This window comes from Opisthocomus hoazin, chromosome Z (assembly GCF_030867145.1).
Source record: "Opisthocomus hoazin isolate bOpiHoa1 chromosome Z, bOpiHoa1.hap1, whole genome shotgun sequence".
Taxonomy (NCBI): Eukaryota; Metazoa; Chordata; class Aves; order Opisthocomiformes; family Opisthocomidae; genus Opisthocomus; species Opisthocomus hoazin.
The window spans coordinates 19,347,633-19,370,916 of NC_134454.1; the positions used below are offsets into that span (position 1 = coordinate 19,347,633).

General features: G+C 39.7%; 2 protein-coding genes across 2 annotated transcripts in view; both read right to left on the reverse strand.

Moving 5' to 3' along the window:
- Window positions 1-922: 922 nt before the first annotated feature.
- Window positions 923-3,093, reverse strand: LOC142358955 (relaxin-3-like). The gene is made up of 2 exons (XM_075411753.1): window positions 2,862-3,093; window positions 923-1,290 (listed from the first exon to the last, which is right to left on the reverse strand). The coding sequence occupies exons 1-2, from the start codon at window positions 3,091-3,093 to the stop codon at window positions 923-925; spliced, it is 600 nt and encodes a 199-aa protein (XP_075267868.1).
- Window positions 3,094-5,377: 2,284 nt separating this feature from the next.
- Window positions 5,378-23,284, reverse strand: part of PLGRKT (plasminogen receptor with a C-terminal lysine) — a 35,478-nt gene continuing 17,571 nt past the window's right edge. Inside the window, exons 3-5 of the mRNA XM_075411312.1 lie at window positions 15,708-15,838; window positions 14,636-14,745; window positions 5,378-9,902 (exon numbers count right to left, since the gene is read on the reverse strand). Of these exons, the coding sequence (XP_075267427.1) occupies window positions 9,781-9,902; window positions 14,636-14,745; window positions 15,708-15,838 (363 nt within the window). The 3' untranslated portion in view covers window positions 5,378-9,780. The remainder of the gene's footprint in view (window positions 9,903-14,635; window positions 14,746-15,707; window positions 15,839-23,284) is intronic.

A 23,284-nucleotide genomic window follows, 5' to 3' on the forward strand; every position in this document is an offset into this window, starting at 1 on the left:
ATGATCAGGAGAAAAATCCAAAAACCTCAAGTCATCAACAGCATAGCTAGAAATACAACTTTTTACAGCTGAGAAAAACAGCCAGGAAGGCAAAAAGCTTAGAAACCACAAAGACTAAATTAGCTATTTGTACATACAGTAGTAATTAGCAGCTTCGATATAAATCTAAAGCAGCATAGACCAGCACACAAAAAGAACACACAGGAAGATGTCTGAGTGTAGAATAAGTTACTTGGACCACATCTGACACTCTCACTTAGCAGTAGTAGGGGGAAAAAAAAAGGGGAAGTAGGTAAACAAGGAATAATTAAAGTATTAATACTTCACCCACTGACTACTTAAGGGCATCTGCAAATATGAAGAAATATTCAGGCTGCAAGTGTTGTATTGTGGCGAAGTTTTAGAAACACAATATTACATAAAATAATTCTGCAATTACAAGGAAATGGAGAAAGTGTGTTCAAAATAGTTGACCAGCTAAATCAGTGTTGAGTGGAGGTTCAACTGGCAAAACATCCTTTCTGTACAGCTTTGTACCATGAATCTCTTTTCAAGAACACCGCTGATATTCTGTCGACAGAGAAAGAACAATTTGGTAACACTTCGTATAATTACACTTTAATGAAACATTGAAGTTCTTCCTAAAGTGTTACAAAGATATAATACATTGGTAATATAAGTGTAAACGCTTGACATTAAAATGAAAAGACTTAGTAAAAAATATAGATTAAAAGTTACTGCAGCAAAACAAAGTCATTACAGTTACACTTGTGGATACTTTTTTGTTTTTTAAAGAAAACCAGCAGTATCGACTGGCATATACGGACAAAATAAAATACGGTGAGTTTTCTTCCTCCATACAGCATTCAATCAAGTAGCACTGCAAAGAACATTGATTTCATGCATTAGTGCAGAGAGGATTTTAAACTCTGCATATAGTACTAATTTCAGCTTTTGTACAGCCCCATTTGCAACACATCCCAGCCAAACCCAGAGACTCTCGTTTTGTTCTGGGATACCTGGCCCAAAGATAACTGTTTGATCCCATGGGGTCTGCAATTCCTGTTCCTCCCCTGTCCTTCTGAACAGCTTCCTCTACCTGACGAACAAGTTCTTTGAAGTCATCTGCCACAGGTACATACTCATTATAGTCATTTAAACTATACAAGTCCTTAAACGTCTCCCATCCAAGAAACGGGCTGCTGCTCTGCAGCTGCTCCACTTCAGGACTCAAAATTGATTGCAGATTGAAGTTTCCCAGTAGTTTGTTACTTGCTGTTCGTGCAGAATCTGTTTAAAGAGAAGACTTTTTTGAAGTTCAGACTGTAGGAGTATCAAAAGGAGCACGTAGCTCTAAGAAATAGCAATAAAACCAATTCGGTTAGAAAGAAGCAAAGCACTGCTATCTAGGAGGACTGTCAATACTGCCGAGTCTCCACTCCCTGATTTACTTATAGCTTACTTTTAAGGGAATCTTAATGTTTTAAAGGCTATGCTGCCTGTTACACATGGAACGAACACTGCTACAACCGTACTGAGGTATGGTCACCTTATCACAACTGCAGTGTTACTGATCTGGAAGAATCAAAATTTCTACAGAAATGAAATTTTATTGTAAAGACACTTGCCCAGAAGCCACACAGAGGTATGTTATGCGGCTCATGCATTAGACTGCTCCTCTCCCACACACAATCACACAATCTAGCATCATATAAAGAACAAATGTACAGAGGACTAAATAAGCAAGTATTGTATGTAAACTTTTTCTTATAGATTGTGGTTTTCTATAGCTGTTTTCAGCTGACACTTTCCACTGGTTTGTTTCCTTTCTCAAGGCATAGCACAGGCTTGCAGAATTTACTTAGAAATACACTTTGTCTCCCTGACTGAAGTGTTCTCAAAAACCCAGCTCTGCTTCCTTTCACCTGATACTGTTTCTCTTGGTTTACTCCTGTGCAAGTGGCATTGCTTACTTCAGTTAATGTGAAGAAAAACAGCTCTCCTGATTCTTAAGTTAAAAAAAAATAAAATTCCAAAATAAGTGTTTGTCTTGTGGTCTTACTGCTGTTAATGTGGTTTTCGTTTCAGAAAGATGAATGAACACGAAACATTCAGTGAATGTTATATTTACTTTAATATGACTAATTAATACCTAAGCTAGCTTTCAGATAGAACAGCTGCCTGAATATGTACAAAAATAAAAGTGATTGTAGCTACTTTACTAATTAGAGAGCAACTGCTCTTTAGTGGTCTCTGGGGGCAGGGAGGAGTTTTAGTCCAGCAGCACGCAGCGCAGCGGGGGCTCCTTAGCCACTGATGCTCTCGGCAGCTACTGGTGATAAAAAGGGAAACAAAGTTTGCTGGGAGCAGAGGCTGTACACAGCTGATTTGTTATAGTTGCACAGGTGACATCTACCATTCTATCTGTCAAGAAAAAAAAAAAACAAACAAGAAAAAAACCTCCCAAGAAACCCAAAATACTGGCTTCATTAACTGCCTGAGATCCAGTGTGATTTCATTAACAGCATGTCTAAACGAGAAAAAAAGAAGCTCTTCCACTGCACATTTTGGCCACAATTCCAATTTTTTTGTCCTTGTCAAAAATGCCATTTTCACCATTCAAAGCATCAGAATAAATGAGAGCCATCACTTAAAGCTACTGTTACTGCATTTGAGAACACAGCCCAGAGAAGATTTGCTTGCACTTTCTCAACAGACGGGGCTTGGAACAGGCGGCAGCAGAACTCCGAAGGACGTTTCACCCTCCGACTGCTCCCCCCCAGACCCCGCCGCCGCCGCTCCCCCCCGCCGCCCGCCATTTCCCCTCACAGACCCTCCGCGCCCGCCCCTCGGGCACTCACCGGCCGCGACCGCCGGCTCCACGGCCAGCAGGGAGAGCCGCTTCCAGCGGGACCCGCCGCAGGTGAAGATGACGGCGCGGATGAACTCCCGCCCGCACAGCTTCACCCCGTAGCCGTCCCCCTCGCCTGCGGGGAGCGCGGCTGCCCCCGCCACCCGGGGACCGGGCCGCCCCGGGGACGCCGCGCAGAGCAGTGCTGCCGCGGCGCAGAGGAGTCGCAGCTTGGCCCCCATGGCGCCGGCCGCCCTCCCCGTCCTCCCGCGCTACCACACACACCGACCGACCGACCGACCGACCGACCGACCGACCGACCGACCGACCGCCCCGCGTGCCGACCGCCCTGTCACCACCGCCTGCCCGCTTCCCGCCTTTTATGCGCTGAGGGCGGCGCTGAGTCACCGCCCCGGCCCCGCCGCCGCCGGCAGCCCCCTCGCCTGACACCGGCGCCCAGGCGCCCTCGGGCAGGACACCCTCCTCCTCCTGCCCCTTGCTTGCCGTCGCGGCTCCTCACGCCTCGGCGAAGGTGCGCCCCGCCTTCGGGCTCCCTCCTCGGGCTCCCGGCTCCCCACCGGCCCGGGGACGGGCTCCGTCTCCTCCGCCGGGCGCTCCGTCACCGCCTCAGCTTCTCCTGCCCGCACTCAAGCCTCGGTTGGCGATGCCCCCTCGAACGGCTCTTGAAATGTGAAAAACCTCCGCGCCTCTGTTTTTTCCCTCGCAGGTACAGAACCTGCGTAACTGCTCGACACGCTGGAAGCGCTGGCTGAAGCGGAAAGGTGGGGGCAAGCAAAGTAAAACCAGCACGCCTCTGCAGAACTTCTTCAGCCGTGGACGCTCGAGGTGGGATTTAGGAGCCCGAAGAGTTCAGGTTTGTCGTTCTGGAGCCCCAGGTTCGGTCACGGCCTTGGGCACCCCGGCATCAAGAGACACCTCAGCTGCATCAGGGGGGACACGCATGGCCTCACGCTGTGTGTTACCCCAGCAGGGCCTCCCCGACACGTGTGGCGTTCTTCGGCCTCACCGCGCAGAACTATGCGCCCTGTGAAAGTAAACTTTGCTTTTGGGGTTTTTTTTTGTCAGCACAGTAGGACAAGAAGTGGCTGCTGTCCCCTTTTATGGTCATACTGTGGGAAACCAGAAAAGCTCATTTCCTTTAAAAAGTAAGCTGTTATCTATAGATCCTTTCGCATGAGGGCTGTGCTTTCTATCCCTTGAGTACCATTAGTGTAGAGAGAAAAACCCTCAAAACTCAATCTGGAAGGAGGGCTCAGAGAAAAACACACATCCACAGCCTAGTGTGCAAAGGTGTGTGACTCGCCGGTGCTGGCAGAGCAGACACAGGCTCCCATCACCTTTTCAAGGAGCACACGGGTGTTTCACACCAAGCTGGATGTCGAACGAGGCTGTGGAGGGCTAAAATAGCAAGCAACCTCCAAAGTTGTCTATACTTGGACTTTCTTTTTGGTCCAGTCTGAAGTGTTTTAGACAGTGGTACTGCTTCAACAGTAGACACTAGCTGTCATCCAGGCGGCTACCAGGATGCAGTCCGCAGAAGTGGAGGCTGCCAATCTGAAATTCCTGAAGAACAAAACTTCCATCTGTTTGTCCCTCCGTTGAAGTCTTAACTGCTATTCCGTTACAGACAAGTTGTGCAGGGATAATCACAATTTGCATTTTCAAAGAGAGCAGCAGCTTGATCTTGTCAGTGTCATGGACTTTTTCTGCAAATACCCATCACGTCAGGTGAACTTACTCGTGGACTGTAAGTAGTCCTCGAGGCAAGGGAATTGTTATCAGTGACTGGAGAGCTGTAGTCGTGCGCCAGAGCATTACCGGGACTTTCAGGGCAGTAAAAGTCAGGCAGGGACTGTCCTGGTGAGTTATTTAGCTTGTAAACTACCATAATTTGGTTTATACCCTAGTTTGACACCCATGCCCAATACTAGATCCAGTCTTTGAAAGCAGCAAAATGTCAGGTATGCCTTTCTTAGAGTTTTTGACCAATTTTGAGAGAGGTCCCCAAACAGCAGTCTGCTTTGTCAAGCTAGCTGGAAAACTCCTGACTCTCCACATGCTTTAGTTTCAAACGTAACTGGACCATCAGTTACTGTGGCACATTCTCCCTAAGGAAAGGCAGGTGTTGTGATGGCCACCTTTAGGCTTTTTTGTAAGAACCTCATTGTTGCAACTGTCTGAAGCGTGTGACCTCTGACTACAGCTGCTAAATGCAAGTGCTCCAGAGACAGAAAACAGACGGTTCAAAACAGTTTTTCTGACCTCACCTGCTTCTTCATCAGGGCTACTGAATATGAAAGACAATACTTTCTGTGCTTTCCGTCATGCTTCTTAGCAGGTAACAGAGCACAGGTTGTCAGAGGCCTTGGAGGAAGCATCTTTTCAAGACATTCGTAACTCCTCAGGGGAGCCCACACTGCAGCACTCCTCATCACTCTTGTTGAAAAGCATGGGCTACGAATGCTCTCTGGCTAGGATTAAAGACCGCAACAACAGACAGCGAGTTAATGAGTTTTATTAAGGATCATATCTGAATGAGCTGGCAGTAGTTTGACATTGCTTAATGTTACTACGCTTAAGGCAGTCTCACTAGCAGGGTGTATTGCTCAGTACTTTTCTTCCAGCCATATTTTAGTACCATTGCCTTTGCATCTAAGGCTTTTGATGTCTACTGTGATATGAATAGCAGGTTATAAAGAACTACTAAGAGCGTACTATGTTAGTCATATAACTTTAAATCATACAGGATTTTATACAGAAAAGCCTAAATGGCAATCTGTCAGTAATTTGCCATGAATTTAAATCAAGTCAGAGGAGAGGTTTGTTTATATGTTCATCATAGCTAGAAAAAGCACTTTTATTCAAAACAATACATGCAGAATAAGTAATTTACATACAACCAATCTGAAGTAACTATCCACCTTTTTACTGCTTGTATTACACAGAACAGAAACGGCAGAGCAAGGAAATGAAATTCCATTCGTGATCTGTAGGATCTTGCAAGTTAGGTACATCCAGTGTACCGTCTCAATGCAATTATTCTCTATTTTTTAGTTTCGTAAAATAAAAACAATTGTACCATTTCTCTCCCTTGCACTAAATTTTAATCTGTTGGCCAACAGCAATCAAAGTTTATAGAGGGTAGCGGATGTTTCATGAAAACAGGTAGCTAAATAAATTAACTTAATAGCCTCGAATACCCTGAATGAGAGGCTTTTTCACATGTTGTCAGACAATGTACACAGAAAATCAGAAGTGGGACAGAAATGAACAGACTGCATTAGTCTTTTTTCAGAGACTTAATTTCAAATTCATGCAGTTCATTGCTGCAAGATCCACTTACTTTTTGAAAGCTGCCCAAACATGAATTGAAAATATTTCTTAAGTTTGCTTAGTACGAGACAGGATTCTGCATAAAATATGAAATACCACTGCATGCGTGTGACTGGTGACTAAGTACCAGTGTTATCCAGCTATATTACATAGGGCTCCATCACCACATGATCACAGGTTTTGGAAAGCAGTTCACGTTATAAAAGCTAATAGTTAAAAAACTAAGAAATCAAATCATTTTTGTATAATTAATTCCAAGACTGATTAAGCAATTAAATAGTAATACAGAAGCTATCTCATTTGTGTATGTCCATGTGAGTGCTTTCCCCTGCTACTTTCAAAAGCAGTGATATGCAGTCGTAGTCACAAAATAACTCTAAAACTTTAAGGAAGGTGCCGTAAGAATTAACTTTCCCTACTGTAAGGAAAGGTTCAGAAATGTTAAACCATTCATCCATGGAATAAAAGAAGGGACCCAGACTGGACCCCCCAAAGTAACATTGCTTGTTTCTCAATAATATGCATCTATCCTATCAAAATCGGTTTAACAAGGAGAAGTGTGGGGCAGGCAGCTGTGGGTCGCAAATAGTGTGCACCTTCTTGGATCCTAAATGAGACATATCCGTAACAAGAACACAGGGAGTTTAATTTTGACATTCTAAATCATGAGTGACTTCTCACTTTCCCAGAAGAATCCTGCTCTGAGTGACACTGATCCAGGATACACGGCTATCGGATATTACAACCGGAAAAACCAACAGGATTAAGGCGGTAAGAGCAGTGCCTTCAGGTCAGAACAAGCTCCCCCTGCAGTTATGCTGCTTCTCTTCCCCAGTGATTCATGAAAACAAAGACAGTTGCTGTGATATATTAACGTAAGTGTCACAGCTGAAGCCAGCTGAGCGCCAGTGACAGAAAGGAGCAGGATGGTTTAGGTGTTTTATTTATTTATTTCTGTGAGTACAACTGGTATGGCGATTATGGGCAACTTGTGCTGTAAACATCTATTTCCCTGAAGTAGACACTGCCAAAGGTAAGCTTTCCTGATTTCTTTCATTATTCTCTGAAGGAAATCATACAGTTCAACCACTCTGTAGCTGGATATCTATGTGACAGGTATGACTGGGCTTGGCACATGCAAGCATTTTCACTAATACACTGGCAGCAGAATAAATAGTCTGTAACAAAGAAGGAGCAGCTTCAGAACACAGGCATATATTTATCAAGAAAAAAGCAAAGCTAACAGTACAAAATAAAGGCAGTAAAGGTGACTAACCCTTAACTTCTTGACGACCTTTGGCACATTCTATGTAGTCCGTTTAAATCCATTTCTCGGTTTGGCATTACACTGTCCTGCTTAGAGGCTGTTGCTTTTCCTTTATAAATTTGGCAACTTTCACTGATACTCACTGTGTAACACTGAATTAAACTTGTCCCATTTCTGTCACTTCCTAGTGTGGAGTCTTGCAATGGATTAACACTATTGATCTAAGTTTAACCTTTGTGAGAAAAAAAATTCAGACTTAACAGTTTTAGGAGATAGTAGTAGTGCTATTTATGACTCCATCCTAGCTATCTGGATCATTATTTTGCTTGCCCTGATTCCTTTCTTTAGCACTGCCTTTTGATCCATCAGCATAGTGAGCAATCTATTGCAAACACACAGATATTAATTCCAAATTCACAGTGGATAAGATTAAGTATTCCCTGATTCTCTAGGATTTGTAGGTAAAACTGCTGTATAGACAATTAAAATTGCTCTCTTGTAAAAATGTCTTTCATAGGATTAAAAGGTGGGTTAAAAGGCACAGGAGGAGACCTATGTATACTAAAACAAGCTAGTTTAATTGCTTTTTTCCTTCTTGGAATAAAGAGTGTCAACAGGTGACAGAGATCAAAACATAAAAGGCTATTACAACTTCTTCAAAATTAAAGCAAGATGGACTTCAGAACTTGGAGGGAAAGGTAGCAGATGATCTGTTATTCAAAGCAAAACAATAAGCAGGTACACATACGTCCTAAGAGTAGTACATAATATAGCAGCAAGTGGTGAGGGACTATGTCATAGAACAGGCATAAAATGTGAGATGGTCTTGGGCTTCATCTTGTGAGTTCACAGGACATGGGTAGCACCATAGGCTGAGTTGAGGCATGCCTTCCAAGACAATTAAAATCACTGCCTTAAATCTGAAACAGCCGAAGTGTAGACCAAGCTATTATAACCCATTTTATCACTCTGCACACCAAAACGCATCACATTTGAAATCTGTTACAGATTGTACGCATCATTAACATGCAGACGACAGAACCAATTACATAGGTGATTGAATGCAGAAGTGAATGCACTTTCAGAAATCAGTCTTACACAGCAATGGAAAGTGTGCTATTAATTTCTTCTACGCTGAGAAGCTTTTGTTTTATGATATATTCACCGGTCTCAACGTAACAGTATTCTAATTTTAGTTAAGTAGTCTTCAAAAACTGATTCGGTGCATTATCTCCATCTGGAATTGAATTTTTAACTCAACAAACTGTCAGTACAGACTTAGGCTTAATTCATTATTGGATGCTTTTTAAGCATTTGTTTTCCATTCCACAATTAGACTAGTGCTGGAAGAATTTCCATCCAAAACACAAAATAATCTGTTTTTAAAGGTTTCCAATACAGAAACATGCGGGGTTTTTTGCGAAGTGTAACATCAGAACACAAAGTATACTAAAAATTATATTCACACTATATACCATGCTAGAGTAAAGGCATGCAAAAAATCTCTCAGTTTTTCAGTACTTGTAAGGCCCCTTGGATCTACCCATTACAAAAACATACATTAATACTTTTGCTTGCTGTTAGCCCAAGTTAATATTCATCTTAGTAGTGAAACTCTGATTTCATGTAAACAAATTATCCTGAGTTTCAGAATGTCAAAGCAGCATGAAAAAGATTCAGGAAATAACTACATAATTTGTTTTCTCTTTCTGAGAAATTATCTCTGCTCATATTTTAATACAGTTTTTCCTAAAAGTAAAACACACAGTTAGCAAGTGACATGTCTACTTCTGAACCTAATTCTGATAAAAGCTGTTTATTCCAGAATTTGAAGCAGAGATGGTGAGTTTACTGCCTAAAGAACAGCAAATAAAAAGTGTCTTATTTTTCAAAGTTGACTGTCTATTCCTGACTTCAAATTGAGCTGTGCATCCTTAAATATATTTTCAAATTATGACCATATTTATACAAATTCATAACTACCAATTAACTTATTTTTGTTGATTATAGTGAGTTTGGTCAGTACCAGATATTTTTACTAAGGTGAAAGTTATTTTCAGACTCTGAATAGACAGTGGAAATTCAATATTTCATTCTAAACAAGAAAAATATACCACAGCTACAATGGATATTTTCAAGAGATACATACAATATGAAGATCATTGCTTTAGAAAGTACTGATTTTTAAAAAATCAATTATTTTTTGTTTTATAGCTGCTCATAATTTTATCAAAATTTTAGTGATTCATTTATGTCAAAAACCAGTATTACAAGCCCATTTCAGATACTAAGCTTTAATACCATCCTCCTATTTTTCTACGAAGAACTTGCTCTGAGATCTTCTGATCTTCTCCAGGTCTTCAAAAGTGAGCGGTCCTTTCGGCAATTCTAGCAAAGTGCTCTGTGTGTCCAGTATGTTCTCTGCTTCACCTTAAAAAACATAAAGATATTAAATAAATTTCCTCATACATGCTGTGGGAAAGCAAAGGAAGTAGGAAAAAAAAAAAGATTAAAAAAATTTTAAGAAACTGATTAAGCTATTTTTGTTTGGGCAAGAACAACAAAATACCAGGTCACAGCTATGTGATACACAGTATCCTAGATGTGCCACATTTGGGCACAATTTTTCTTCTTGTCTCAGGCCTAGGCTAAAAGATTCCAGTTACAGGCAGAAAGAGGGTAGCACATGGCTTGAAGAAGCATTGGTCAAAGCACAGTGCTCACAAAAAGATTTGCTAAGACAGTTACTCAAACATGCAGCCTTAAGAGCATAGCAGGGGAAAGTTGTAGGGTGCAGAACGCTCTGTGTAAGGGTGGAATGAAAACACCTAGGACAGAGAATCCAAAAAACAAAGATACAGACTGAACATCATACATAAATTGTGGTGGTCTAATTGTGTTATAAGAAAGGGTGAAGATTAGGCAAAGAATGTGTTTGTTTTGGCTGATGCCATTTGGTACAATGCCAACAATCCTGTTTGCCTATGCCTTAACTCCTAGCTTCATGACTGTTATGGCAGTGATTCGAAGTTGTATTTATGTGCAACAAACCTGAGTGAATATTGTCATGCAGTCAAGACTGTGGTCATTATTTAAAGCAGGTCTGAGTGCTGAAATCTGCAAACTGCAATTGTAGTAGTATTACAGCGCTTGGGATCTCCATACATCAGTAATATTCAACAGGACAGCACTGGTCACCACTCCCAGTAACTGGTAATAACACAACGTCAGTCAGTCACATATAGCATGTGATTATGGAATAGCAAGACCCAAGATCTCAGGGGACAGAGAGATGACAGACAGTCAAATCTCTGCCTGTTGCTCACATGCAGTAGAACAGACTGCCCAGTCATAATCTGTCTCACACAGCTCAGGATACAAGCAGTGAACTATCTAAATCTTGGAAAAGGTAGCCACAGTTTCATTGCTCAGTGGAGAAGTTCTGTGCAGCTGGAGGCTGGCTGTATAATCCCTCCCCTCCTCTAACAATTCATCTGAAAAGCACCAGCAAAACGTACCTGGACTGAGAGGAAAAGCAGGACACCAAGGCCAGGAACACAGACAGCAGGTCCCTGACTGATTCTTCGTGTCCACAGCCATGCAGAAAAGACTGCGCACCTGAGGGCTGTTCTGTAACGCTGCCAGCCCCAAAAAATGCAGTTCTGATACACGGCCCCACCACACTTATGGCTTTTCAACAGCACAAGCAGAACTCAAAACACATATTGCCCCCTAGGTCCTCAGTTTTTGCTTTAATTAGCCCAAGTTATAAGGCAGGAAAAAACCCCTCCAATTTCAATGTGGGACAATAAGCAAGAGAAAACTGTTTGGACAAGTAGGCTAGAGACAGAAATAAAAATTACTTGTAAGCAAGATCAGAGACAAAATGCCTGTTGAAAGAGAAACAGAGAAACCTTCCAGGGGTAGAAACTGATTCCAAAGAATGAAGGACAGCAGATACAGGGCTATTTGATCAAGGTGGTTAAGATACAAAGAAGATTGTGCAGCACGGAAATAACTGCAAATTAGCTTACAAGAGGGAATTGGCCATGAGGCTGAAGACAGGCATACCCTGGAGGAAAGAGACCAGCTAGAGGGAACAATAAAGGGAAAGGTGTATATGTTCATTATTAGACCACAGAGATGAAACATGGTATGCACCAACAGAACACACAGGCAAGCAGAGAAGTGGTTGAGAAAGTAGTACAGGAGCGGACACGGGGATCAGCTGAGCAATAAGAGCAAGCACTGTAGCCGCAGGTCAGCTGTGTCACAAAACCTTCCCTGCAACTACTTTATTTTAATCTTAAAATAAAAATGAACTCCTGAACCTGATTTCCACATAATTACAAACCTTCTTCTGATTTCCAGCTCAGATTAATTCAGGCTAGTCCACTTCCTTTTATTCTAGTGCTGATATTAGTAATTAGTTTAATTTCCTTCTCCTACTTTCCTTTATCCTATCCTCTAAGTAGGATCTGTAGACCCAAATCTCTCATGTCTTTTTACAAGGCTAAACAAAGCAATCACTTTGTTTTCTCTTGCAAGGCAGCTTACCATTCCCTGATAATTTTAACTCTTCAGTAATTCTAGATTGCTTATACAGAAGTGATCCAAATTATGTGTAAATTTCCAAGGAAGGTATTACTCTTTCGCTGTATCAATACCTTCCTATCTGTACTCTCTATCTCTTCTAAGGTTATGGAATATCCATCCCTGGAGATATTCAAAAGCCATCTGGACATTTTCCTGGGGAATTCGCTCTAGGTGATCCTGCCTGAGCACAGAGGGGCTGGACCAGACAACCTACAGAGGTCTCTTCCAACCTCAACCAAGCTGTGATACTAGGAAACCTCACGAAGTTTCTAGAGTTTGCTTGACTCATAATTTCATCACACTACTGGATTATACTCATTCTGTGGTCACCTAATACATTAAGGATTTTCCCCTTTTTCTAATATTTCCTGCTGGTGAGCTCTGATGGTGGTGTCTAGCTTCTTGCTGACCTTCTTATCAAATTGAATCCTATTTTATTATCTCAGTTCTTCTGGTCATTATTTCTTCTTGTACTACAGTTTATTTCTTCTCTATTGGTGACACCAATCAAGTTTGTCATCCACAGATTTGGTTAGTATAAACTACTCATAACTTCAAACACAAAACAAAAGCAGGTCCAGACCAAATCTTGAGGAATATTTTGCTAATAACCCTGCTAATGCTTAGCCTTCCTCTTTAAGCACAAATCTTTGACATCTTCTCTTTACTCCAGTGCTCACCTGTCTCCTAATTTCCATGTCCTTAATGCTAACTTAATCTTCACATGATACCACATGTCCTGGATTCGGCTGGGATAGGGTTAACTTTCACAAAAAGCTGGGAGGGGACACAGCCCAGATGGCTGGCCCAAACTCGCCAAAGAAATGGGGTATTCGATACAATGTGATGTCATGCTCGGGAATTAAGTGGAGGGGCTAGCTGGGGGAGGAGAATGGTTGCTCAAGAACGTGCTGGGCACAGGGCTGTGAGAAAATTGCACTGTGTATTCTCTTGCCTTGTATATGCATTTTATCAGTATTAGTGTTCTTACTGTTCGCTTCCTTTGCTGTTCTGTTAAACTGTCCTTATCCCGACCCACGAGTTTTGCCTTTTTCTCCTGATTCTCCTCCCCACTCCATCAGGCAGAGGGGTGACAGAGGGGCCACATGGTGCTTTGTTGCCAGCCGGGGCTAAACCACAAGACTACACTACATGCTTTCATGAGTTTATAGTAGATCTATCACATTTATTTTGGAAAAGAGAAATTATTTTCTTGGAAAAGACAGAGTTAGTTTGGCATATTTCATTTTATCTTATTGTCCATTTGGGTCCATAGCTTCTTTACTCCAAAACCTTTTCACAAGCCTTGCATACTGCTGCACTTGCCGTAGTGGATCTGAAGTTATGAAGATGACTTTTCCTATTTGGAAAGCAATAGGATACCACACTGCCCCTCTTCAACTGTTACAGGACCACATGTTCCTCAGTAAACATACTCTTGCCATGGGATTTGCAATACAATATGTTCACTCTTTCAAAATTCTGGAATAAAAATTACCTCATTTAAAACCAAAAAATTACTAACAAATCCTAAATTCCACGTGTTCCTTCTGCATCATATGTACTGATCTCCTCTTCAACACTCTGATACCCAAGAGCCACACAGTTTTTCTCCCTGTGCTTAGCTGCTTCTTCATATTAAAATCTCAATAAATATATTTAGTGGGGTTTACAAAATGTTTACAGATATACACTGCAGCATCACCTAAGTATATTTGCACCTGTATGCAGCAGGAAATCTCAGTTTGTCTAATTAATCTATCATTATTTTCAATGAACTACAGAGTTAGGAAACCTAGCTCTTAGCCCTCGAGGCTAAGACCAAGAGCTGAAACATTCTTATTTTGTTTCAGCACGTTTGTGTCAGTAGCAGACAGGAAAATCAAGTTAGTTAACTAAGATCATCTGTGAAGGTGACAAGCTGTGGCCCAGTGCTGTATTCACTTACAGCGAACACTCTCTTAGCATGCCTCCTTCAGGAGGAATCAGAGCTAATATAAATGCACCTCCATAATCCTCAACACCCATCACGTAATCAGATCCACCACTGACAACTATGAGGCAAGACTCCTCTTTCTGGGACTCACCCTTCTTTTTTCCATCTTAGCAGGGCACTGTCGCAAGATCATCAGCTGACGACTGTGTTTTGTCATTAAGATATAAGGGCATCATTCCTATCTGTATTATCCCTACCCCTTGCCAAAACAGCAACCATCAGAGACTGGAATATGGAAGGAAGTCACTAGATCTGTCGTTTCTCCCAAATATGCAGTGCTTAATTCAGCTGTATTTCTAGCCTCAGAATTCATATTTTTTAAAACAAGAGAGGCAAAATTAACAAACATTCTTAATTGGAGGGAAAGGCTGTAAAAGTAGAGTAAGTATTCTTGGCTGGGAAAGTATCTGATTGTAACAGAGAAGAAAAGAAATGAAAGAGTAAGATTTTTTGTCCAGAAAAAACCCAGAAAATTTATTGCAAGTTTTCTCCCAGCCATTCTAAAAAGGTAAGATTTTATGTGAAATACTAAGCTTGGTTCTATGTGTGAACCAGACTTATATGCACATACCCTTCATCCTTTGCAACAGTGTCCCATAGCCCATATCATATTGATAGGCAAGTATAAAGCTTAAGGGAACTATTGGCAGTAAAACTCCTGGGTTCTTCTTTTTTATTGCTCTGTTAAAAAAAAAAAAAAAAAGAAGGAAAAAGTAAGATTATTTAGGACATTCAGCACATCAGCACTGTTAGTTTAGATTGACCTTGACTGTCTAGGACTTGTGTATCCTTCTATACTCTCTTATCAAAGAAGAACAAGTCTTAATTTCTTCAGGTTCCCTTCTTGCTCAACTGTCAACCCAAGGGTATTAAAAAAAATGCTTCAAGTGAGTTTTGAATATATCTAACAAAAATGGGACTATCTAACTTATGTAGCATGCATGTGCACATCCATATATCCATCTAGGCACATGCAACATGTAGCAATGAAGATACTATGCTCACTTACAAATGCATCTGAGTCCACAGAGAACGCATAATGCATAAGGCGCATTTAATCTGCACTATGTACACAAACCCACAAATATTCCCTACACTCCCTCTAACCATGTCATAGCACAAGAAAAACACATTAACAAACAAAAGTCCTATAAGGCAAGTTTTTGCCCTTGTAATACAGCTTTATTAGCCAGGGTTTTTTCCCCTTGGGTGAGTTTCTTGATTCAAAATTTAATTGAACAGATTTCAGAATATGTCCACTTGTTCACTGACATATTAAAAAACCCAGATGGTGGAGGATTTGTTGCTTATTAATAGTTCATTAAATCACAATACAGACAAGAAAACAGCACGGCTTTTAAACAATCCCTCCTGTTCCACACAAAACTTTTATTTTACACTGAACTTTCGGTACCTCAGCTGTATCATTTTATTATCAGCTCACATGTCTCTGCTTTTATGTAAGTCCGCAGTACAGACATAACCAAAACACATCTGGAAGCAGACAGAAATCAGAGTTACTTTGTCATGTGATCAACCTCTGAGTAGTTACTGGATAAAAATAACTACCTGTTATAATGCAAAATCCAGCATCACAGAAATATAAATGTAATATATTTTTTGTTAGGAAATAAATTTCATACCCAGCTGTTAAACCTACAGCAGCAAGTCCAAAGAATGTCCCAAAATATTTGAGAAATTCCCGTGTCCAAGCAATCTGCATGGCTGTTTGTCTCTCTCTCATCTGGTTCTGCATCAGTAGTTGCCTTTCCAGCTAAAGAAGGGAGAGAGGTTAAAGAAAATTGTCATACATTTATTTTAAAGACTGAGTCAATCATTGGTCTATAAATCCAAAACACTAACAGAGAAAGTTTTTTGTTGTTGTTCTTTTACTTCAGTCATTCATGGCTTTTGACTGAGAATAGTTTTCTTCAGTAATAGCTCAGCATAGTTTATACCAAGAAAACATTTAAGTCAATCAGCAAATGGTTTAATGCAGAATCTTTCTAATGTTGCTTCCCAAGATCAAGAAAGCCAAAGTACCAGCGTTAGGGTCTGAGAGCTCCCCAAGTCTCAGCAGCACGCCCTAGGCTAAGGTTCTCTGACCTTTGCATTTCCATGGTGATCCAAAGAGTAACATCTAGCTGCTTTCCAGTTTATTCTGCTTGATTTGAGTTTAGCTGATAGTACATTTAGAGTCTATCCTAACACCTCCTTATCCTTTGAGGATTTCTTGTCTTCATGGTGCATCATCAAGCTAATAACTCTTTTGAAACACCATAGTTTCCAAATATAGAGAAAATGCTGTGAAGATAACAGATCATTCAAAGATACTGGAATACGTGTCAAAAGTCCGTGAGAAAATACTTCTGTAACTAAAATGAAAAACAATAATGCAAAAAGTACAATCTAGACAGTATATTTACACATCAAAGCAGAACTTTCTAGGGTGTGTAAGAACAAAAAATCAGACTATTATTTTTTTTTTTTAAAAAAAAGAACTACATGCCCCATCTAAACATACTGGTACTTTTTCTTTAAATAAAGTCAGTATTTCTTGAAAATTCCTCTCTACTGTACAGAACACCAAAAAGAACAATGGTCTTTCCACCTTGAGTGATGCAAACATAAGGATTGTGCCAAAAACACGCAGTCTGAAACCAGAGTAGGGAAGTTAGTTAACACAGTAAGAAGTCTGCTTCTTCCCACTGACGTTTGTAACTCATTTTTTTGGAAAATAAAACAGAGTATCGAAGTTGGTATGTCTAGCCTAGCTAAGCAAGCTGCACAAAAAGTCTAATAAGGTACTGAAAACAGAATACCAGCTGCCTAAAAAAGTGTATTCTAGAAAAGAAAGGACAAAGAAAAAAATTCAGAAAGTTCTCCTCTCATGCATCTATAAAAGTAATTAAATCTTTTCTTTTCTCCTGCTTTCTAATTCAAGAATAATTTAAAGGATTTGTAATTACTTAAGGTTTCCACCCATTTATTCATCTCCATTACTATTGATTCAGCCTGAACAGAACAATTACTGTTAAATTGTTACTAATTATTTCTTCAGACTATGTTGATCTTGCTATCTTATTTACAAGCTCATTCAGTACCCAGATAGGCAGAATTAATTTTTTAGACAGCATAATAAAAAAAGGACAGATCTAATTACATATAATTGTACACAGTAGGAAAAACAACATTCACTGTAGTCTCACAGTACTGTTTCATCTGTTTCTCTTTCCTCAAGACTTACATGGCAATTGTTGTTCTCACAAAAAATATCAACAGGCTCTACCTTCCTGACACCCATAATTTTCAGATCACTTTTTTTTCAGAAGAAGTAATTATGTAATGGCTGACAAACCACTTAATAAAATATCAAAATAATTAGATTTTATTTTGTCACCTATGAGACACTTGGAAATTCTAAAGTAAACAAGCACAGCTCTCTTTAATTAGCCCCATTGTGGTCCCCAACATCCTAAGCCTGGTAAATTGCTGAGGGTTGACGTGACAAGATAAAATAATGACATGTAATATCAATTTAATGACCTCTATTTTCCCCTTCAATTTGATTATGTGTAGTTTGCACACATGTGAAAAACATTAAGGGATCCTTTGTTTGCCTCTCAGCACAGATAAGGAGCCTACGCTTCCAAAATGCACAGTATTACCCTAAATGAGCTTCAATTTGAAGAAGTACATGGGGAGGAAGTGGGACAAGGATATGCTGATGGAATATAGGTCTTGCTAAAAGAGAACTACATGGAGAAGAAGAAAACCAGACAGTTTAATACGCACAGAGTGTAGAAAGAAGTAAGCATGGAACAAAACGAAAGGTGTAAATCTACAAGAGTAAACTAAAGGATCCTAACATGATTTATTTAAAAACAGAAAAAAAAAACCACAACAAAAAGAACCCTCACACAAGTTACACTTCGATAGCTCTTTAAAAACCTGGTACTGAAATAAAAAGTCACAGACACTAAGGTCAAACAAACACCTTTCTGTATGAGCCTGTCATATCAAATTGCAGAAGCCCAAGGATACTTTTCTATATATCTACAAGTAATTTATATAAATAACTTAGTATAAATGAAAACAACTTGCTTTGTATATTATAAACAGCACGAGATAACATAATCAAACAATATTTCATATTCTTTTCTAACCAGGATTTTTTTTTTTTCAAAAACAACCCTCAACTTTCTACATGATACCCCCTCCAAAAAGCGGGGGGGGGCCGTGGGGGGAAACCCCATAGAAAAATGCTTTTAATTACTTTCCTTTGAGCAAAATTCTTCAATGTGGATGTAAAATCCTTCCTAGATGAAACTCAGTACTGTATTTAAATTCATTTATTGAAAAAGCAGATGTGTTGGAGGGAAGCTTCAGACTGATGAATCTTGGGAGATGAGCGTTTTGTGTGTGCATGGGCAAATGTGGCATAGTCAAGAAGAAAAAGTTTCAGAAGAATCTTGATACACAGAAGGCCGTAAAAAGTAGGTCTAGTGACATTTAGCTAAATTAATAATTTAATTCTTGCTGTTACTGAAGTTGCATGTTGTTACAATGAACAGTTTACTATACAAGACCGATTTGTCCATAAACTTAATAACCTAGCACCAAGAAAGCACTGAGACGTTTTTAGGGATGCCAGTAAACTACTGCTGCAGAGGTTTGTTTTTAAATCAATTTGTATTTATTCATAAGTTATATGGAGAAAATCTAACAACATCATCTCTCTGAATCTATGCAATGATGTGTCAAACCCAGGAATACCTCTCCCAAATGCCAGAAATGCCCTTTGTTCTGTCCTCCTTTATTCTGAAAAAAATCTTCATTCTTGCTTTCCAGTTCCAAGATCAGTTATGTCACTTGGCATAGTTTCATCTTACCAAAACAAAAGACTATAGTGCTGTAGCCGTAGGACTGCAATGGGAATCTGCATAATGAAGAGAATTTGTCGAAGTGTTCCAGGGCAATTCCACACTGACTTCACTGGACTTCAAGCTTTCCTTAAGGAAAACGAAAGTGAAAACTGAGCAAGAATTACGGTCAGTGTTGTCCCAGAACATACTGTTTCATCACACAACTTCAAGTTGCCGGAATAATTGCAGAAAAAAACAGCCTGGAATATGCCTGAGCTTTTTTCGGAGAGCACAGTAGCCACTGCGTTGCTGAATGCCATGGGTCACTGCTGCCACCACGTTCCACGTGTGGGCGTTCAGCACAGCAGGGAACCGCCCTCCAGCAGACTCCGACAGATCCTTGTGCTTACCCACTTAATATGCCAACCTGCACTGGCCATCTTGAACTCCAACAGTTTTGGACAACCAGGATAGCCTGATACACTCACTTTACACTGGCAAACAGCTATCATGAGGTGAAACAATGATCATAAAGCAAAACTACTACATTAAGATTATGTTAACCTTAAGCAAGCCAGGAAGTGAAAGCAGATCTATATAGGGAAAGACTCAGGAGTCCATCACAAAAGATGATTCCAAATTAGATGAAAGATAGAAAACCAAATCATGTTTGACTGCAGTTCAAATCAATATCCCATTTTCAGCTGTTAATTTCTTAGTAATTGTGTCTTACTTTCCTCCACATGTGTTCTATTGAAAATGCCAGCCATACTGGGGCAGTGAAAGGGTAGAGAAGACTTTTGACCTATTAACATGCAGATTTTATGACAAAGGCCATGTCCTACTCCCTTTGGACTTATTTTGCAATGATGCTTAAGATAACTTGTTTTCCCATTACGGCAGATCAGAAGAAAGAATAACAACAGTAGGTATTCATTGTACTGCAAAGCATAACATCACACGTAGAATTTTATAGGTGATAAAGTTGATGCAAATAAAAAAAATGTATACCATTAAAAAATTAAAAGATTTTAAAAAATCAAAAAGATTTAAAAACATGTATCATTCAAACTTAGCAGAGGTATATTGTAGCTTATTTGGAATAATCTCACTGAAGGGAAAAACTGATTGAAGAAACAAGCCACAGGTGCACATCATACACAACAGGTGAACAACAGTTCATCACCCAAGTGCCATGTCTTATGGAATAAATTCTATTTCATTTTAAATACGTAAGCCTCCCACCTATATAGCCATAAAAAAATTCAATAGGGACTATTTACATGACTATGCTTCCATAAAAATGATAGGTAAAGGGTCTCAGGTGCAGATTTACCGTGGGAGGAAGGGCGATGCTGTAGTTTTCCCATCCAGGTTGTGTTGCATGGCACAAGAGAGCGGAAGCTGCGATGTGGATGCATGGGTACATATCCAAGCACTGTTTTCTACTACTGTTACGAAATTGCATCCTACAACAATCAGGCCATGTTTTAGACACACATATACAAGTACAGTTAATATAACCTAAAAAACCCGCATACAAATTTCTGTGAGTTTAATTCCATAATGAACAGATTTTCTTAAACAATAGTAGCAACTTCTTTACTGGTAATAAATATTGTGTAATTTTAAAACAAATTCAGTATTTAGAAATAAAATAGGTACTAGTAGCAAGTAACATTTTCTATTTTATAACACTCTGAGGAAGACCCAATTAGAAATAACTTTCCCATTTTTCTTTAAATACAGTTAGCAGTTTCTCAACACTGTGTGAGAAACTGTAAGGTCTGATTAGCATTTGAAGATTGCCACATACTAACTGTTATAGTAAAAGGAAATCAATCTGACAAAATGAAACATGACAGATAAAGAGAAGTGAGACGGAGAAGGAAAAGGTCAGTTACTGCGAAACTGATAATGCTAATAAACTAGTCAGTGGTAACCACATCCTTATCATTTCTATTGATTATTCTTCAGGCTGTCACAATGATGTCAAAGCACAGAAAAGAGCATTTATGCCATCATTTCATTGATTAAAATCCAGTGGGAGAAAATTCTAATCTGATATAATTTAATCAACTTTGACAACTTGCAAAAAAATAAACAGCCCTCTGTGGAATACAAACCACACCAGTACTGGTAGATAGACTGGAAATTTCTGATACTTTACACTCTTAGCTTGTTTTCTCTCTTTCTGCTTTTCTGTTTCATCTTCAGATGCTGTAGTGAGGAACAGATGTTACTTTTGTTTTGTATTAAGGTGACAAACAAAGCAAAACAAATGGGATGCAAGGTGGTGTACAAAAGCTCAACAGAAACAGAAAGCAGAGCTAGTGCAAAATGCTTCTCTTCACCGTCCGTGTATTAAATACAATTTCTGTATTGTGTGCAGGTCAAGATGTATCTGGAGAGAGGAAGACGTAGTAACTGCCCCTTGACAAAGCCTCTATTTTCAACCTGACACATTTAATGGCTCTCCTGGCAGATAGACCGTTTTCCCCAACCCCTCTAAATAGGCAGGACAAACACTTGGCTTGAGAGTGGTCATGGCAGCAAATCTTTTTAGGGAACTGTATTTCACGTCACCATCATTAAGACATAATCATGCTGACAGCCCGGTAAACAGATACTCAGACAGAAAAGGAATTCATCTACCTTAGGAGCAGTTATCAGCCTGGTAAATATACACTGTCTCTGCTTAAGTTCTGAAACACACTATCTAAGAAAAGAGAAACACGAAGCAACTGTTGGAATATCCTTACACTCATGTTAAAAGAGCTTCCAGTTTTGTCACAGGCTGATCTGTTGCACGTCTGTTACAGGCCACAGTTACCGTGCCTATGATAGAAGGTTAGTTTCTCGTACAGTTTTTCAATGATGAGAGACTCTGAAAGCATTCTTTCAACCACTAGTAACTTCTGAGTACTCAGAGGCACAATGAAAATAAGGCTTAGTTTTTCACCAACATGACAGTCACACATGCAAAAATCTGCGAATCACTTACAAAACACATATAAAAGTTGTTGTGCAGGTAGTATAAATAAGTAACCACACAGACCCCTTGCAGCGGCATTTCATAAGCAAATGAAAAATTGAAGGCTTATGTGGCTCGTCCTAGGTGTCATCCTTCCTAATCAATGTGTGAAACCAGAACCTGCTGCAAATGGTTGTTTAGCAAAAATAAATGGAAAACAGAATAGTGATACCCATGTTTACAACTCCATTGTAAGCCACCCGCGTGCAATACAGAGATGATAACTTGTAATAATTACATAGTGTCTGCTTGGTTCTATGACCAGCATGCACACAGAAGTGTCAGGAAATGGGTCTCTAGACCAAACAGTTAAAATAAATCAGACTTAAATGTTATGTCCTGGTGCTTCAAAGCTTGTTTGCAAATATTTTTCACATCAGGTACATAGAGCAATTAAAATTATTAGCACTGCAAGAAACTACACTCCCTAAAAAGAAAACTTGATTTTAAAGCTTCCATGTGCAAAGACACATTACAAAATATTTACAAGCTAAGAGGTATCATAAAAAGGAAGGGAACTCACAATATTAGCCACAAGCCAGAACGTAAACTGCACTGAAAAAAAATCCTTTATATTCCTATTGTTGGCAATAAGTTACTGGAATTACATGCCATGTAAAAAGAAAATTACATCAAAAGCATCCAAATCCATTTGACATTTTAAGCTGTGCAAAGGAGAGGCTCAGTCCGATGGACTGTAGTACGAAAGCAAGATTTCTTGGCAGTAACCTAGCATTTCCGTGCTTCTGCCCTGTGGCCTTTGAGCAACGAACATGCAGCAGAGTGAAGAAGGGTGTCCTCCACCTACATTTAATAATCTTTTTACAAAGTAAGCAAAGTTCTAAGGTACCGTTGTCAGTGTTTAGAATTCTCAGGAGTTTTATACAAGCTCTATAAAGACAAACTACAGTCATTGGATAGCCAATTATGTAGAAAAACAGGTGTCCATGCTGTAGGAATAATAAAGTAGACCAAGCAGTGTAAGACAAAGAGTTAACATTACAATATCGAGTCACCTGACTAATAACTGAGTAACAAAGGACTATTCAATTTATTATTTCCATCCCCCAATCACACCTCTAGGTATGCTCCTTGTGTGCCTTATAAACCTGTTTATAAAAAAAGAAATAAAGACTCAGAGCATTGAATCAAAAAAGAAAACCAGAAAAATGGCTGTAAAATGATATTGCATTATGAAAGGGTGTTATAATACAAACAGAACCTGCAAATATGATGTTTCCTCCTGTCCATTTCAGATTCTGACTTGCACAATTACTGTGGTTCTTTTTATACCATTTTTGTAATGGAATTTAAATAGGTG

Bases quoted from the DNA above. Each gene is read 5' to 3' on its own strand.
- LOC142358955 (XM_075411753.1), bottom strand. From the start codon at position 3,093: ATGGGGGCCAAGCTGCGACTCCTCTGCGCCGCGGCAGCACTGCTCTGC. The intron at 1,291-2,861 runs GTGAGTGCCCGA...CTCTTTAAACAG, and splicing joins GGAGCCGGCGGTCGCGGCCG to ATTCTGCACGAACAGCAAGT.